The sequence below is a fragment of the Bos indicus genome, chromosome 9 (genome assembly GCF_029378745.1).
Source record: "Bos indicus isolate NIAB-ARS_2022 breed Sahiwal x Tharparkar chromosome 9, NIAB-ARS_B.indTharparkar_mat_pri_1.0, whole genome shotgun sequence".
Classification (NCBI taxonomy): domain Eukaryota; kingdom Metazoa; phylum Chordata; class Mammalia; order Artiodactyla; family Bovidae; genus Bos; species Bos indicus.
This window is the reverse complement of record NC_091768.1, coordinates 88,302,381-88,321,345: the sequence shown is the minus strand read 5'-3', so window position 1 is coordinate 88,321,345 and position 18,965 is coordinate 88,302,381. Positions and strand designations below refer to the sequence as shown.

Below are 18,965 nucleotides of genomic sequence, written 5' to 3'. Positions count from 1 at the left end.
TTCTGCACTTTTCTAGGTGGGGAGGGGAAGTGACTCAAAGCATTCCAGAGACTTCCTGAACAAAGCAGCATCTTCTTCCTGCCCAGGTGCTTCCCTCTCTATTTGGGACGTTTTCTTCCAACCACCCTCCTTCCCAACACCCTCCATCTTTCTTCTCCCTATTATGTGTCACCTTAGATTCTCCCTGGCTTCTTTAGAAATAATCCAATTGCCTTCAAAATAATAATGTTGGAATCACCCACTTAAAAATGACTCTTTCCTAATGAAATTTCTACTATAGTGTATTACTAAATCTATTTATCTTTGTAAAAGACTTCAGATAAGACAGAAGATAGCTATAAATGGTGCTCAGTCTCAGCCAGCAAATTCAGAAGAGGCCTGAGATGATAAGCGTTTTCACTTATTAATTGCTTACCACGTGCCAGGCACTGTTGTATGGGCTTTTCATATATTATCTAATTATCATAACACCAACCCTATTAGGCAGGTATCGTTTATTAGTTTCATTTCACAGCTGATGAAATGAAAGCATAGATTTATAAGCAAATACGGGGCTTGGCAAACCATGGTCCTTGGGTCAAAAACGGCCCTAAAGTTTTCCTTGAACTTCCACACCCTTTCACTGGCGTAGAGGCTGGGGCTGCTGTTGGGATACAGTGGCAGAAGTGAACAGTTAGGATTGACAATTTATGGCCCAGAAACCCAAAAAGAGTTACCATCTGGTCCTTTATAGCAAAAGTCCACCAACCCATAGTGAAAACATGGCTAATTTATTGATAAGGGGAAAAAAAAAGGCAAGAATATTTGTACAGTTTAGAATAAAACTTCTGCTGAAGCTGTTAGAAAATAAAAAAAATTTAAGGTATTTTATTGAAGCAAAAAATCCTGTTTTAACCTATTTTCTTTCATAGATCTCTTATTGTATTTCTTCTCACCTGAAGTTTGTTAACTGGTCTCAGAAAAAAACAAGTGTTAATTCCAGCTCAGACACTAAAGGTTTCTCTGTTGGTATGGCGAGTTTCGATGAAGTGGTAAAGTTTCCAAGTAAGAAACAAAGAAAAACAGGCCAAAGAAAGCTTTGACAACCATAAATTTCCTGAGAGGTTTCACAAATTTTGGCAGTTTCACAGGTATTTCTTCCCAAGTACAAATGACATCATTGTTGAAATTCAAGAAACAATTGGCCTGGTTTACTCTACATTTGGTATCACATATTGTTTTGGTTGAACATCAATTGATTTTTTTCTATTTTTACTGGGAAGTTATGTCATAACTATTTTTAGAAGACTGTCTGGTTTGATCATTTGTGGGACTGAAAACACAATTGTGTCCTAGAATTTTTTTTCCCCTAAAGCTATAAGAGTGTATGTGTTTGGTGGAGAATGTCCTCATCAGCAAATATTCCAGTTTATTCTGAAACACATTTTAGATTAAAAATCTAAAACAGGAAATGGGCACTAACACATGAAAGAACCTGGGATAGTACCAGGCAGCGTAGGGAGTATAGCTTCATAATGCATCAATTTGAAATATAATATTTTAAATCACTGAGAATGAATTAGCATCTGAACTGTTCCGATAATTATCATTTTATGCTTAAAAACCTAGCTATAGTCAAAGTCAAATTAATAACTGGATAAGTCAACTATACTCCAGCATAAAATAAAATTTAAAAAAGAAATAAGACAGGGAAACAACAATCATAACAAATTAATAACTGAAGTTCCAGAGTCTTGGATCTGGTACCTGAGCTAAGTTCAGTTTGCAGAGAGTCAAATAATTTACGTGAATTTTTTTAGTATAAAAGTAAAAGGTAAACACCTAAGACCAAGTCCAGGGTTCTTCTCTCCCTTTCACCACCTTCCCCTAAACAGCAACCAACACAGAAAACAGCATCAAACAGTAATTCCCACGCTTGTTTGTGCAGAAGAATCACCTGGGGATCTTCCGCCCACCCCCCCAGGCCACACCCCAAACCCATGAAGTCCCTCTCTGGCGGTGAGACACAGGCACTGGCAGCTTTGGAAGCTCCAGACGCCAGGAGACAACTGTGAGTAAGCTGAAGATGACCCAAGGGGCTCAGTCAACACACCCCTGACACCTGCAAGTGAGGAAGCTTGCATCCTGTCTGTCTCTCTGCCAGAGACTCACAGAGCTTTGGGGCAGGAGTCACTAACACAACACACCAGCGTAGGCACTGATATCATCAGGCTTACTCCCAACACGTAATCAATTCACGAATGCAAACATTGAGGGTCTTAACCCAGTGATAACAGCCCTAGGGCTTCCTCTTAAGTGATCATCTGCTTAAACATTCACACCATCTCTGCCTCTTAGGAGACACTGGGCTTCCTAAGAAGTCCTTTGTTGCAAGTCCTTCCTTGCCCTTTATTTCGGGGGATATTGATCCTGCAGGACAAACTTTAAACTCCCCCCGACAGCGCATCTTACCTCTACGATGCTCTTTAAATCTTGCACGTAAGTCCGTTCGGTCTCCAGAATTTCCTGCACAACTCTGTCCACATAGAGCAGCTTGGGGCTGGTGGCCGATTCGGCCCCGGTTTTGGTCGGCCCGTTGGCTTCCACTCTGCGCTGTGCCCGGGGCTGCCTCTCGCCGCCCTCGTCTGTGCTCTGCTGCCCGGCCGCACGGTCCGTCTGCAGCTCGCTGCTGGAAAACGGCCTGGCTGGCATCAGCTCCAGTTTTATGGCCCCTGCTTCCTTATCCTGAGGAAACAAGCCCAGATGGCTGCTTGAAACTAAGGTCATTCTGCTGCCGAAGGAACCATGGCTGTCCCGGGAGGAAGCCGAGGACGACGTGGAGCCGAAGCTGACCGGGCGGTCACTGTCGGAGAGCTCCATGGCCCCGAGGTCCCCAGAGCAGGAGTGCCTGGCTGTGGTTCTGAGATACGGAGCTTGTGTTACAGCTGACCGTACTTCACGACGCAACTGGTGCGCATCTATACACGTGAAGAAAAATAAATAAACGGACAAGATAAGCAAGATAGGCAAGTATTTAAAATTAGAGCAAACAGAAAGATTTGAAGGTGCTTAAAACTTAGCTCAAAGGACACGGTCAAAAGCAAAAAGCACGCTAGGTATAGACGGAAATGCAAAGATACCCATGGGACGTTGAATGGCAAAGGCGGAGTTTTTAAAGCGTCGCCTGCAATTGCGTCAGACTTAAAAGCCTTTGGCGCTACCTTAGACCTACTGAACGTCAGGCTGCCTTTTACCAAGACGCCAATGCCATGTGCAAGCGCTTTAAAGTGTTAGAATCACTGCACCTGGCCTCAAAGCATGAGCACCTGACTGATAGAGCGCTTAGTCCAGATTTACTAAATCAAGGCTCAGCGCTCAGGGCACACGGAATCTACAGCTTCAGCAAGCACCAAGGGGATGCTTATGTATTTAAAAAACAAACAAAAAACCCCCCACATCCTATGTTTTATTAGATTAATAATATTAATAATATTTATTAATATTGACATATTAGAGTATTTTGAGAACCACTGTTCTAGATTTTAAGTATTTTACTACAATTCCACAAAACTTGACATTACCAACCTGGAGACACCACTACTTAGTGCTTAGTGATGCTGACAATTTTACACTTTACTTGTATATAGCATTAAATAAAGTGTTGCGTGGACAGTAATTCTCCAGTACTGGACAAGAAAACTCAAAATATTGAGACCCACATCCTCCTTAAAACTTAATCAGCCTATCACAACATTTATCTAAGTCACTTCTCAAAAGCTGGCATTCCATTTGCTGTGTACATGGGGTTACACTGTTACAGAGTATATTTGACGAACTACTACTTTCCACGTGCCCAGTTAGATAACATGACAGTGTGACCATGCAATTAAACAATAAACATCAGAACTGTTTCTAAAGAAATGGGGCTGTTAGTATTTAGAAAAGGGAATAAGAAGAGAAAATTTAAAGCCTGTAGCACTTAAGTCTTGGGTTCAAAACAGGCCCGGTATGGAATTTAAAGTTTCAGAAGCTATTCTGATAAAACACAAAGTTCCAATCTTCTTCATTTGTAAGGCAGGATCCACACTTTATCCCCCTAGTAATGTGATCCCAAGTCTATAGAAACAAAATGCCTTGCAATAGTGTGACTAATAAAGAAATTTGCTTCATTTCAAAATCCACCCAAATCCATGTTTATAGATCTTGTTAGAAAAGTAGGAGAGTGAAACTCAGGTATGGAAGGTGGTAATAAGACAATAACAAGAATATAGATCAATGACAGTCTTTTCAAAAGGAACGTGAATTTGGTTTGACTCAATAATAAAGATCATCAAACAGCTGGTACCAATATTTCTAGAATATGAAAGAACCCATCAAGTCTATATCCTTTAACATTCAGACTTTTCTTGGTGGTTTAGAAAAGTGAAAGTGAAGTCACTCAGTCATGTCTAATTCTTTGCAACGCCATGGACTGTAGCCCACCAGGATCCTACGTCCTTTGGGATTTTCCAGGCAAGAGTACTGGAGTGGACTGCCATTTCCTTTTCCAGAGGATCTTCCCAACCCAGGGATCAAACCCAGGTCTCCTGCATTGTAGGCAGACGCTTTATTTTCTAAGCTACCAGGGAAGTCCTCTTGGTGGTTTATATTCATGGCAAATATTAGCATTAAGAGTGTACTGCAAATAGTAAAACTATGAATATAAAATAAAGGAACTAACTTGGATCAATAAGAAGGAATGGTAAGAAACACGTAGGACATGAGTAAATTACCAGTATAACCACTACCACATGGTATATTTCCCACAATTTTTTCAAGTTTTTGCGATATTCTTTCTGCTTTCTCTGTAACAACTTTATGGCCTATAAAACTTGGATTGGTTATAGTAGTTAAAATGTACTTGTGTGAAAAATCCTGGTCCAACTTGAATGTTGGAAAATCCAAGAAACAGCCAGGCATTTAGGTGTGTTTGCAGCAAAGGATGCTTACTCGTGTTTGGGACTGGTGTTAAGAAAGTCCTGGGCAGGGCTTTCCTGGTGGGTCAGTGCTTAAGAATCCACCTGCCAATGCAGGGGACACAGGTTTGATCCCTGGTCTGGGAAGATCCCACATGCTGCTGGGCAGCTAAGCCCACAAACCACAACTACTGAAGCCTGCACGCCCTACAGCCTGTGCTCAAGAGAAGTCATTGCAATGAGAAGCCCAAGCATGGCGACTAGAGAGTAGTCCCAGTTCTCTGCAACTAGCGAAAATCCTGTGCACAGCAACAAAGACCCAGCACAGCCATAAACACACAAACAAATAACTTTTTTTTTTTTAAAGAAATTCCTGGGTAGTTAAGATTAGGACCAAACACACATTGGCATCTAGCACAACCATAACCATAAGGTTGATGTCCCTTTCTGGAATGGATGCTGACTTGGGAAGTATATAGGATTCTTTACGGTCCCAAAAGGCCAATGAGACTGTGTTTATGTTCAGTTGCCCAGTCATGTCCGACTCTTTGCATCCCCATGGACTGCAGCACACCAGGCCTTCCTACCCCTCACCATCTCCTGGAGTTTGCCCAAGTTCATGTTCATTGCATCAGTGATGCCGTCCAGCCATCTCATCCTCCTTTTCCAGATGCTCTGATTTTCAAATACAGTAGTATCCACCCGCCCCCGTCCCCTCCCCCCTGCCCCCAACTTCTGTTTGGTCCTAAGTCATAGTCTCATTTGAGAAAACCATGTTTGATAGTTACATAACTCTTGGGAAATGTTCATTATCATGATGGTGAAAAATGAACACAACAGAGAGACTCATGTTTTGTTTTGTTTTACTTACTTTCACTGCAAGTTAACCAGCCAGTATTGGGATGGAGAATCCATTTTGGGCTCCTAGGGCTGCTAGTGTCTTTTATACTTTCAAAGGCAGGAGGAAGTGGGACAAGAAACTCAAGTGAACAGGGTTCACTTCCTGGATGAATCTTACATGGCAACATGAATTGGACCCTAGCAAGGAAGACCTCATATGTTTCAATACCAGGCCACGTGCCATAGGGCACTGAATCAGCCTATTCAGACTGCCAACCAGACATTTTGTAAATCAGAATATATGAGGTATTTGGAGTGCTAGTATTTAGCCAAACTTACTGCCCCAAATTAAATACCTTCCAAAATTACCGATGACAGAAGTGAAACCTTTAAAGCTAGGTCATTTAATGGCATATAATAGGAGATTGCAGGTGGATAACAATTTTTATGTTGATTCATTGCTTAGAAGATAATTATAGTTTTCTCACATAAGGAAATGTTCTTCATAAAAATTGTCTAGTCTTGCTCTCACCTCCTTCAAAATAATTTCAGATTTCCACCCTCTCTGGCTTATTCTTCCTAATACAATTAATCAATTATTAATATTTATCTCCAGAGCTACATTGTTCAACATAGTAGCCAGTAGCCACATGTGACTATTGAGCGCTTGAATTGCAGCTCATCCAAATTGAGATGTGCTACAAGTGTGAAATATACATTCACTTCCAGACAGTAGAGAATCTGCCTGCAATGCAGGAGACCTGGGTTCCATCCCTGGGTCGGGAAGATCTCCTGGAGAAAGGAATGACAACCCACTCCAGAATTCCTGCCTGGAGAATTCCATGGACAGAGAAGCCTGGCGGGCTACAGTCCATGGGGTTGCAAAAAGTGGGACATGACTGAGCAACTAACACTATTTTAAATATTACATATATTTAATATTTAAACTTAACTTCCTTATCAATCTTTGTCCCAATAATAGTGAATGAAAAGGTACATACAGTTTGAAGTTTATCTTTTTTTACTCTGCTCATTAATGCACAATATTGTTATGAGTTAGCAGCAACAGCATTTGGAGACAAGTGCTGTGTACTGGATATTGGGGTGGCTGGTTTCCCATGATAAACTGAAACACCCAGAGAGAAAACTGAAGAGCAAGAAAGCTTTATCCTCTGCTTTGCGTGAAAGATGTCCATCTGTGTTAACACTTGGGTAATTTGTTGCTTTGCTTTGCTTTCCTTCTCAAAACCTGTTTCTCTTACCAAATCTCAAACGCAGGGCTAATAATATAGCAACGTAGGAGAACTTGCCAGTTGTTGCTAATGGCCCATGTCAGTGGCTCTTTTGACCATGAAAACCCTAAATAAGCTGATTTTCCCAGCTCGAGGGCCTTGGTTCATCTGACCCTTGGTAAACCTGGAGTTGGTGGTGGTGGTAGCACAGGGGTCGGGGGTCAGGGTGGGGCTTGATGCTTACAACCAGCAGGACTGGAGTCTAAAGCCATCAACAAAAAAAATATTCCTTCTTGTGCCATCCTCAATAAAATGAACAATATGGCTGTCCAGCTCCCACACAGATACCTTTCACACGTTTTGCTTCATGGCAAGTCTCTAATTTTTTTTCTAGGAGAAAGAGCTCAAATTCCTTGGCTTTTCTTTGTTTGCTCCTCAAATCTCCAATATTTTAATTGCCCTCCCTTGGAATGTCACTGCCAGAATCAAAAGTAGCACTTTTTGGCTCCAACTTGCCTCTGAGGCTGATTTAAGGGGGAAGCAGAACTCTCATTGGCAGGAAAAGTCCAGGCTTCTCTGACCACGTTTACATGCTACATGGGGAACCCATGGGGTCATAACCGACCACTCCCTGTCACCAGCCCCCAGGAGAGCTTTACAAGGCAAGGGAGGGCTATATGTACAGCAAGGGAGGAGGGGTGATCAGGGTTTTCAAATTCTGCTCATGGCTATTCTAGACTTTAAATACTTAATTGGAGTTCCTTGGCAGGACAGTCATGGACATCGAGAGAATGTGTAGTGCTCAGGATCAATGAATAAAATTATGTTCCTTATTATACTGTCTGTGAAGAGGAGAAAACAGAGGGAACATAAAACAAGAAATTATTCTATCAACCAGAAAAATTCATTTAATACACAGCAAGTCTTCAGTAGACCCTAAAGTTGTAAACTGATTTCATGATTCAAAAACACACAAATTTTTAAGAGTCAAAGTTATAAAAAAGTGAAGTAAAGTAAAGTGAAGTCGCTCAGTCATGTCTGACTCTTTGCAACCCCATGGACTGTAGCCTATCAGGCTTCTCCGTCCATGGGATTTTCCAGGCAAGAGTGCTGGAGTGGATTGCCATTTCCTTCTCCAGGGGATCTTCCCGACCCAGGAATCAAACCTGGGTCTCCTGCATTCCAGGCAGACGGTTTACCGTCTGAGCCACCAGGGAAGCTAAGTTATAAGAAGTACTCATTTATATGTTTCAAAGATAGTACCAAGTATCTGAGGAATCCTCCTCTACCCATCTCTGAGATAATAGTGGAGGGCTCAATAGATAAAAGCCACCGGATCTCAATGTGAATTTCTACCTCTTGGTTTTCTAAAATAACATGATTCTGTATTATTAATAATAGCAGATCCAGGACTACAATTAAACCTGTTCTTTGCTGCTCTGAGTGTTCAATCCAGGCAACATGGTTTTCATTCTTATTTGTAGCTGTCTGGTAATAAAGAGGTTAAAAAAAAAAATCTTACCATGTTAATTTCTGTTTTGACCAATGTACTCTGGCAGTGCAAGATGTGAGGACTGGGGGAAGCTGGATGAAGGGTGTATAGAAACCCCAAACTAGCTTAGCAAATTTTCTATAAGTTTAAACGTTTTCTAAAATAAATAATTAAAAAAGATCTTATTACTGCTGAAGAGTCAGTAAAGCAAAGTTTGGATAAGAAAGTCAAAGATAAGAAGGGGTGCTTTGCAAAAATGTTCTTATTCAAACAAGAGGTGAGGGGTTGCAAGAAGATCAAAAAATTTCTTTGAGCTGTAAAGTCTGGTACTAAATATTCAGATCATTTACTAATTGATTCCTATGTTAGTCAGCGAAAACTGAGAAGTACAATGGCTCCTGCAGTTAGGCAAGGATTGAGTTGTAATAGATAATCTTAATTAACGCAGCTAATGCATTGGCTAAATTGTCTTAGCTAAGTGGTGACTCCAGAATTTCGACATTTGAGGGCACAGGTATGTCAGTTTGGTTAAATGAGGGCCTAAGGGAGGATGAGGAGACGGGATAGTTAGGGAGCTTTGGCTGAACAGGTACACACTGCTATATTTAAAATGGATAACCATCAAGGCAGTGCAGTATAGCACAGGGAACTCTGCTCAATGTCATATGGCAGCCTGGATGGGAGAGGAGTTTGAGGAAGAATGGATACATGTATATGTAAGGCTGGGTCCCTTTGTTGTCCACCTGGAACTATCACAACTGTTAATTGGCTATCAGTTCAGCTCAGTTCAGTTGCTCAGTCGTGTCCGACTCTTTGCGACCCCGTGGACTGCAGCACGCCAGGCCTCCCTGTCCATCACCAACTCCTGGAGCTTGCTCAAACTCAAGTGCATTGAGCCAGTGATGCCATCCAATCATCTCATCCTCTGTCATCCCCTTCTCTGCCCACCTTCAATCTTTCGCAGCATCAGGGTCTTTTCTAATGAGTTAGTTCTTTGCGTCAGATGGCCAAAGGACTGGAGTTTCAGCTTTAGCATCAATCCTTCCAATGAATATTCTGAACTGATTTTCTTTAGGATGGACTGGTTGGATCTCATTGTAGTCCAAGGGACTCTCAAGAGTCTTCTCCAACACCATAGTTCAAAAGCATCAATTCTTCGGCACTCAGCTTTCTTTATAGTCCAACTCTCACATCCATACATGACTACTGGAAAAACCATCACTTTGACTAGACAGACCTTTGTTGGCAAAGTAATGTCTCTGCTATTTAGTATGCTGTCTAGGTTTCTTGGCAGAAGTCACCGTTTGCAGTGATTTTGGAGCCCCCAAAAAGAAAGTCTGTCACTGTTGCCATTGTTTCCCCATCTATTTGCCATGAGGTGATGGGACTGGATGCCATGATCTTAGTTTTCTGAATGTTGAGTTTTAAGCAAGCTTTTTCACTCTCTTCTTTCACTTTCATCAAGAGACTTTTTAGTTCTTCTTCATTTTCTGCCAAAAGGGTGGTGTCATCTGCATATCTGAGGTTATTTATATTTCTCCCAGCAATCTTGATTCCCAGCCTGGCATTTCACATGATGTACTCTGCATGTAAGTTAAATAAGCAGGGTAACAATATACAGCCTTGATGTACTCCTTTCCTGATTTGGAACCAGTCTGTTTTTCCATGTCCAGCTCTAACTGTTGCTTCTTGACCTGCATACAGATTTCTCAGGAGGGAGGTAAGGTGGTCTTGAAGAATTTTCCACAGTTTGTCGTGATCCACACAGTCAAAGGCTTTGGCGTATTCAATAAAGCAGAAGTAGATGTCTTTCTGGAACTCTCTTGCTTTTTCAATGATCTAGTGGATGCTGGCAATTTGATCTCTGGTTCCTCTGATGGGATAAATACAGCTTGAACATCTAGAAGTTTATGGGTAGTGTACAGTTAAAGCCTGGTTTGAAGAATTTTGAGCATTACTTTGCTAGCGTGTGAGATGAATGCAACTGTTTGGTAGTTTGAGCATTCTTTGGCATTGTCTTTCTTTGGGATTAGAATGAAAACTGACCTTTTCCAGTCCTGTGGCCACTGCTGAGTTTTCCAAATTTGCTGCCATATTGAGTGCAGCACTTTCACAGCATCATCTGTAAGGATTTGAAATAGCTCAACTGGAATCCCATCACCTCCACTAGCTTTGTTCATAGTGATGCTTCCAAAGGTCCACTTGACTTCACATTCCAGGATGTCTGGCTCTAGGTTAGTGATCACACCATCGTGATTATCTGAGTCATGAAGATCTTTTTTGTATAGTTCTTTTGTGTATTCTTGCCACCTCTTCTTAATATCTTCTGCTTCTGTTAGGTCCATACCATTTCTGTCCTTTATTGTGCCCATCTTTGCATGAAGTGTTCCCTTGGTATCTCTAATTTTCTTGACGAGATCACTCATTTTTCCCATTCTATTGTTTTCCTCTATTTCTTTGCATTGGTCACTGAGGAATGCTTTCTTATCTCTCACTGCTATTCTTTGGAACTCTGTATTCAAATGGGTGTATTTTTTTCCTTTTCTCCTTTGCCTTGCACTTCTCTTCTTTTCTCAGCTATTTGTAAGTCCTCCTCAGACAACCATTTTGCCTTAACCCAATTGAAAATATAAAGTTAAAAAAATAGAGGACCTAGGGGACCTTAAGGCTTTTTTCCCCCATTTTTATTATCATTTTCATTTTTATTATCTGCTTTGGAAGATCAATTAGTGGGGGAGGTGAAGGTGATGATGGAGCAGGGTTAAAGCAGGGCTAAAATGTTGTCACTTTGAGGGGGGACTGGCAGTTGTCCACAAAAACCCACTCCCCTTCTTCCCTTGTGAACCAAGTTTCTGCTGAGCACACTTTTCAGACTCCCTGCCATTAGAATTGGCCATGTGGTCAAGTTCTCACCAATGGAAAAGATACGTGCCCCTCTGGTGGTCCATTTCTCCAGCATCAGACATCATTCCTCCACATCCTTCCCCTTTCCACTGGGACCCAGATGTGGCAGGGGACCTTGCCCAAGCCATGAACATGACCCCAAAGCCCTAGAATATGGCACAGCATGAAGACAGAAGGGCCTTGCAATAAGTGCGTCCGGATGTGCCCTGAGCCACCATATAAAAAAGTCTGGTTATCCTAAAACTGACATGCTGGAGAAACCAGGGAATGAGACCACAAGGAACCCTGGCTGATCTGGCCCCTACAGACTGGGTGTTTCTGGCCCAGGCACCAGACAGTATGAAAGAACAGCCTTAGAGATGACCCCAGCCCTGTCATATCTGGCTGCAACATCAGGAGACCCTGAGCCAGAACCACCTGGCAGAGCCTCTTCTGAACTCCTGACTCACATAAACCTTGAGAGATTAGAAATGATTGTTGTTGTTCCAAACCACTAGGCTCTGGAGTGATTTGTAATGCAGCAAGAGATAACCCGAACAGCCTCTATTATAACAGATCAGCCTTACCATACATGCCAGGTCTTTAACTCTCTACGACAATTATCCTTAAAAAACGAAACACACACTTCCCTCCCCTTGACCCCACACACAAAGCCTCACAGTTCATTCACATATGTCATTACTTTTGGAACATTTTATGGATGGGAAAAAAAGATAGGTTAGGTTACATCATGCTCAAAGTTGAACTGTGAATCAGAGACTATGGTTTCTGATTTCTGGCCCATTAGTTCTGATACTTGGTTATAGGTTCACTAGTGGCTCAGATGGTAAAGAATCTGCCTGCAATGTGGGAGACCTGGGTTCGATCCCTGGGTTGGAAAGATCCCCTAGAGGAGGGCATGGCAACCCAATGCAATATTCTTGCCTGGAGAATTCCCATGGACAGAGGAGCCTGGCGGGCTACAGTCATGGGGATGCAAAGAGTCAAGCACACATGGCATAGATTCACAGAATAGGGCAGAAAAAGTGCTTAGAGATCAGCAAATGATGCACTAAATATAAGCTACTTGTATAAAGTGCACAATCCCAATGTGCCAGTAGTGTGTGTGTGTGTGTGTGTGTGTGTGTGTATAGGAATGAATGAATATATGCCCAACTGTGTGTACAGAAAGAGCTCAGTGGACCAGCCAGGAATCAGGTTATAGGCGTCTCTCCTATAGAAGATTTGCATTTGTGCCCTGGCTCTGTACCATGGAGGTTTGTATTGCAATTTTTTTTTTTTTGGCTGTACTTCTTGGCATTGGAATCTCAGTTCCCTGACCAGGGATTGAATCCTCACCCCTGCAGTGGAAGCATGGAATCGTAACCACTGGACCACCAGAGAATCACTGTATTGCAGCCTTTGAGTCTCTGGTTTCCTCACTTGTAAGTGAGGCAGCTGGACTAGCTGACTTCCCCAGGTCCCATCCAACTGCAGGGATGCAGTCCCAACCCTGAAATAAACACCAAGTCACATGGATGCCACGTCTGCAAGGTCCATTCCTAGCTGGAATCACAGGACAAGCAGTAACCACAAAATAGCAATTGTCTTCTACATTCTACTAATGCCAGGTCTTCAATGATGAAATATATATATCACTGACTTTGCTAAAGGCTAAAAAACTTCTATTTTTTTTTTTTTCACTTAGACTAAATCACAATCTATGCTCTGGCTTCTTTTTTGTTTTTGTGGAAATATCGGTCTCAAGGCAGTAATGCAACAATGATAGCTGCATGCACAGGTTCCCTCTGCACTGAGCATGCACAGTTCCCAAAACATCTCTGCTCACTTGAGAGGCAGGAGTAGGTTAAATAACATTTCTTAAAGAAAAGGGAGGAGGAAGGAGAAGGAGAAACCCTAGTAACTAATAATAGTACTCTGAGAAAATAAACCATCCCTAAAGTACACTAAACATTTTCTCAGAGAAAAAAAGAGGAGGAAGAGAATTCAAAGCGTCTAACAATAGAGATCTGAGTGAATAAATCCATCTAGAAAGTACAATATAAAACTATTGAATGTCATGCCCTTTCAAATCCTTAAGGGCAGAAAATGGTCATAATAGACAGTTGGGTAAAATGGGTGGTTTATAAAACATAAGTACAATGTGATCCTAAATTTGAATTAAAAATGCCACTTGTTTATTATCCACATTAGAAAAATGATTCAAAAGATGCAGAATACAATATTGACCTTGGTTTTTCAAAGTAGGAGAATGGATGGTTTTTCCTTTGATATTTACCTCTCAATACCACTTTTCCTCAATGTGTACCACTTTGATAATCTGCAAAAGTTATTTAAAGAAACTAAAAATCACAACATCAGTGTGTAACAAATATTTAAATATTTTCAATGAAAAGAATTAATTTCTATGTTCACATGATTAATGAAAAGGAATGCCAAATATATACATCTTCTCTCAAATATATTAGTATCACTAAATTAAAATAAAAAGCAAAATAAAAGTCAGACTCCACTGTGCAACAGCACTGACTACAATCCATGCCTTTTTCTCTCCAATTATTCCTCCTAACAAAAGAATTTCTTACCAATAAGCATTCAACACGGAAACTGCATTTACTCGGTCAACTTTGGTGACCACTAGACTCAGGCTAGATTCCATCACTACAGTTGCTAAGTATAAAGTTTGCAAACATTTATTTTGTTCCCCAGCTTAACCTGCGTCAACCTCATAAAGAAAGCACATGAAAATACTCAGCAGTCACTGCATGAACACTTAGGTTTTACTTTTCTCCCCAGAGTCACCAACATCAAGCTCTCTAGATTATTTCAACCTAACTTTAAGGGGAGATCAAATTCAAACCAAAACAAGACAAAAACCTTTGAAGGCAGACTGCAGTTCAGAGGGAGGAAAAAAAAAATCACCTTCTAGATTAATTCTATTACTGGAGAACTCTTTTCAGTCCATAGCAATAATAACAGAACACTTGCAATATATTCAAGCGAGCAGCTGGTCCTGCACAGGGTGGTGGAGAAAATCTCCACGACAGTTTCTCACCGAGGCAGTTGGGCTCGGCTGCTCCAGCAGGAAGGACCAAGGGTGTCGAGCATCGGTTCCCCAGACACATCCACGTTTGCTCCTACCTGGGCTCTGCCCAGGCGGAGCCACGTCGTCTGCCTTCAGCTGATGCACTGACCTCACTGGGAACTCAGTCAGGTAAAACCAGAAGCCTTTACTAGTCTGTGCAGCTCCTTCCGCAGAAATATTGCATGAGTCAGCTTTTATCTCTCAAAACCCAACACACAAAGGCTTTACAAAAACCTGATTGGCAACTTTCTCCCTGCCTTTTTCCCCCTGGTGTGCAGACCACAGACTTCAGCATCACTAAGAGCCTTAAATGAAACATGACATCATTCAATTGAGAAACAGGACAATAGACACCACTGTGGGTAACTTGAAAATGCACACTTCGCTGAGCAACACCCTGCCACTGACATTCTTTTGTGAACATCAAATACAGCCCACACTTGCCTACAGCTGCTCAGGCTCTACCTTCCTGGCTCCAGCCACCGTTCTCATTACACTCCACAAAAGCAGCAAGATCTTGGAGCTCTGCTATTTTGAAGTGCACCTCCCGACTTTTAAGTCTGTTTCAAAGGAAGTGGACACATGTCTCCCATAAGTTTTAAAGTGAAGTTTGGGGGTGGGGGTGGGGCAGAGAATAACACACTGTGGACGGAAGTTTGAATCCTTAGTTTCCCTTAACGAGACAATGAATACAGTGTCAAGTAAGCAAGGCTACACAAGAACACATTTAAGCCTGAGTATTTTAAAAACAGTACTGAAAAATCTATCTGAAGACAAACAGCTAAAATGTAAACTTACAGGCATTTCTTAGACAAACAGTTTAGTTTGTGCACAGTTCAGTAGGAAAGAACTTCTAATTATTTTGGGTTTCCATTTCCCTAAGGCTACCTGTCTTTCTCAAAATGCTAAATCTATTTTTATATCAAGATCCAAAAGTTCATATTTGAGAAAGATATTGAGTTCTTTAGATGAAGGTCTTCAGAAGTACAAAAATGTTCTTGAAAACTGATATCACTACACCATGGAGCTAAAATTCAAGGTTTGGGTTATGCCCATGTATAGATAGCTAAAACTAAACTACTTCAGAGCATCAAAATCCTTTAAATAGAAGTTCCACTTAAAGCATTCATTTGTGGTTATGAAAAATAACATTAGCTGATCATCTTTAGCTATTTCTATCATACCTATTAAGTGATTTTAAACTAACAACATAATAGGATGATTTGTTTTAATGCCCGTTTCCTCTCAAATAAAGCTGATTATATACAGGGTTACTTCAGTGGGCCATTCTGATGGAAATTTATCAGTCAGTTCAGAAGACAACTTGGAATAATCCGCCTTCCCCCCAAATTTGCCAGTTTGATGGAAATCACTGATGCTAAAAGTCTGAGAGGAAGGGCCCTCCCTGGGCTGTTTGGACTCTCTTAACCCTTGTCTGTCCTCCATGGTGACCTCTGTTGCCCTCCAAAATGACGTCCACCTCACCTGTGTCCAAGTTCTCTTTTTATGCCTAATTAAGAGTCAGTTGAAATCTTACAAGCCTCATCTAACCTCCCACAACCACTCCAGGCCACTGCTCTTTCCATCTGTTAAATGACTGTTTATTACACTTAGAGAGTCATGTGGTCTTATGCTTATTTTCTAATCATCTCTGTCCTACCCTGGATTATTAATTTAAAGAGCAGGGAAGCTTCCTATGCTGTAGATTTGATATTCATGTGGGAGACACAGAGATCCACATTCAGGGATGGGATGGGATGGTATATGCAGAGGCTCTTGGCTTCTTCTTTTTGGCCATGCCATATAGCATGTGGGATCTTAGTTTCCTAAGCAGGGATCAAATCCTAGTCCCTTACACTGGAAGATGGATTCTTCACCACTGGACCACCAGGGAAGTCCTTGCCCGATTGTCTTGCCACTAGACTTCTGTCCATGCAACAAAATTAATCCCAAGGCAAGTAAAAGGCACAGATGCTAGTACCCTAGTACACTAGAACTGTGGCGCTGGAGAAGACTCTTGAGAATCCCTTGGACAGCAAGGAGATAAAAACCAGTCAATCCTAAAGGAAATCAACCTGAATATTCATTGGAAGGACTGGTGCTGAAGCTAAAGTTCTAACACTTTGGCCACCTGATGCAAAGAGCCAACTCATTGGAAAAAGACCCTGATGCTGGGAAAGGTTGAGGGCAGGAGGAGAAGGGGGCGACAGAGCATGAGATGGTTGGATGGCATCACCAACTCAATGGATATGAGTTTGAGCAAACTCTGGCAGATGGTGAAGGACAGGGAAGCCTTGTGTGCTGCAGTCCACAGGATTGCAAAGCGCTGGACACAACATACTGACTGAACAACAACAAGGTGGGAAAAACACTCTCACTGGGATGCAGTTCTTATTAATTCCCTTGCAGCTCTAGTTACGGGCAGCTCAGGAGCCATTTGCAGTGTCCTCGCCAGGAGTGGAGACCCAGGGGTAGAACAGCAGCACCCACAGGGCATGCCTGCAGCCAGCAGGACACACACCAGCCAGCAAGCCAAGTGCAGGCCAGTCTTGGGGCCTAACTGGAGGAGGACCAGAAAGCCCTGTTACTTAAAAACATCCTTTCCCAGAATCAGTCTGCCAGTCCACTAAGAGAAACCAGTTCTTTTTGGTTGGGGCCTCTCTGGTGGTCCAGTGGTTAAGACTTCACCTTCCAATGCAGGGAGTGTGGGTTCAATCCCGGGTTGGGGAGCTAAGATCCTACATGCCTTGCAACCAAAAGAAACTAAAACATAAAGTGGAAACAATAATGTAACAAATTCATTAAAAACTTTAAAAATCGTCCATATAAAAAAATTTTTTTTTTTTTAAATCCTTTTTGGTTTAAGGTAAAAGTTGTCTGTTAAAACTCTAATGTTCCCTGGGAAGGGTTACAGGGTCATTGCCACAGTGGCGTCATAAGCCTGAACCTCCTTCTGGGATCCATGCAGGTCTTTTAGGAAGGAGGCAGGAAGGGTGTTGGGAGGCAGGGCTGGGAGACTGCAGGAAGGAAGTGCAGATAACACGCAGCTCTGGGGACTCGACAGCGTCTGACCTAGTGGACAGGTTTGCTGACTTTGCAGCCAGGCAACAGCTCCAAGAAGCTGGGCAATGAAGGATGAAAGAGCAGCCTGGAAAAAGAAGGAAGGGCAGAGACATGCATACATTCTTCAGATTCAAGGAAAGATTTTGCCTCATATCATCTATACTGGGTAAGGCAGGTTTAAACAATCATCTTATATTTTCAGATACAAAGGTGCTAGAAGTTATAAGGAAGTATTTCAAATCACAACTAATATTTTATATATCGAGCATAACAATTTAAAAGCTGGGTGCCAGGAGACCTGTTTATTTTGTGATTTAAGATATCACCACTGTGACACTTCCCCAGACAAATGGTAAAACCAACCATTTACTAATGCACAGGCCACTGACAAAGGAGCCTTAATATATATTTGTGTGTTTGTGCTCAGTCATGTCCAACTCTGCGACCCCATGGACGCAGGCCATCAGGCTTGTCAGGCTCCTCTGTCCATGGAATTTTCCAGGCAAGTAGGCAATTTTCCATTGCCTACTCCAAATAAATATACATTTTTAGTCTATTAGAACTTTTTTCTTTGAAAGAAAAAGGCATGAAATTACATTTTCTAAGCTCATGCCATAGAATAAATGTGCTAAACATTAAAGTCAGTTTCATGCCAAGAGGTGTCTTGTGTCCCACTGATGTCCCTTGGGACGATGACCTTCCTCATGAAAGTGAGATATCATGTACTAACACCCTTCTGCCTTGGAGGCTTCGTTTACTAAATATCTATATACACTATTTCAAGCTAATCTCCACCGAGAAAGTGTTACCAGCTATAAACTGCCTTGCTACTGTGATATAAACCAAACTGTTAAACAAACAAAAGAGCTAATCTGTTTTTTTTTCTTTTTCAAGGACTATTTTCAAAGTGAAATAACTTTAATGATAAGCAACTTTGTCTTCACAAAGAAGCGTTTAAGCAAAAGACACATTTAAGGCAGATGAAAGCCCTCAAGTCAAGGGGATATTAAATGAAAGGAGTACTTTTTGTTAATCCTGGAGTATTGAATCTAACAAGAGAAACCAAACTATAAATAATCAATAGTTAGACAGAGATAGAGATGTGTGCTCAGTCATGTCTGACTCTTCGTGACCCCATAGACTGTAGCCCACCAGGCTCCTCTGTCCATGGAATTTTCCAGGCAAGTATACTGGAGTGGTCTGTCATTTCCTCCAGGGATTGAACCTGCATCTCCTGCACTGGCAGGCGGATTCTTTACCGCTAGCTCCACCTGAGAAGCCTAATCAATAGTTACCAGTACTCAAGTTATCCAACTGAAAATATAATTTCTCATCCTCTGTTGCACAAAAATGTCCATACTGAGGCATAATGGTAAGAACTTTAGCAAACAAACAACAAATTCACAACACTTTGT

General features: G+C 41.7%; 1 protein-coding gene across 7 annotated transcripts in view; it reads right to left on the bottom strand.

Annotated features, from left to right (window-relative positions):
* PLEKHG1 (pleckstrin homology and RhoGEF domain containing G1) overlaps window positions 1-18,965 on the bottom strand; it is a 248,994-nt gene that overhangs the window by 103,738 nt on the left and 126,291 nt on the right. For 5 of the 7 annotated variants that reach the window (XM_070796369.1, XM_019967594.2, XM_070796368.1 and 2 more), the window contains one exon: window positions 2,452-2,957. In XM_070796369.1, the coding sequence (XP_070652470.1) occupies window positions 2,452-2,859 (408 nt within the window). In that variant the 5' untranslated portion in view covers window positions 2,860-2,957. Of the gene's footprint in view, window positions 1-2,451; window positions 2,958-14,324; window positions 14,404-14,457; window positions 18,955-18,965 lie in introns of those variants that run through there. The other 2 variants (XM_019967593.2, XM_070796372.1) reach the window with 2 other exon arrangements.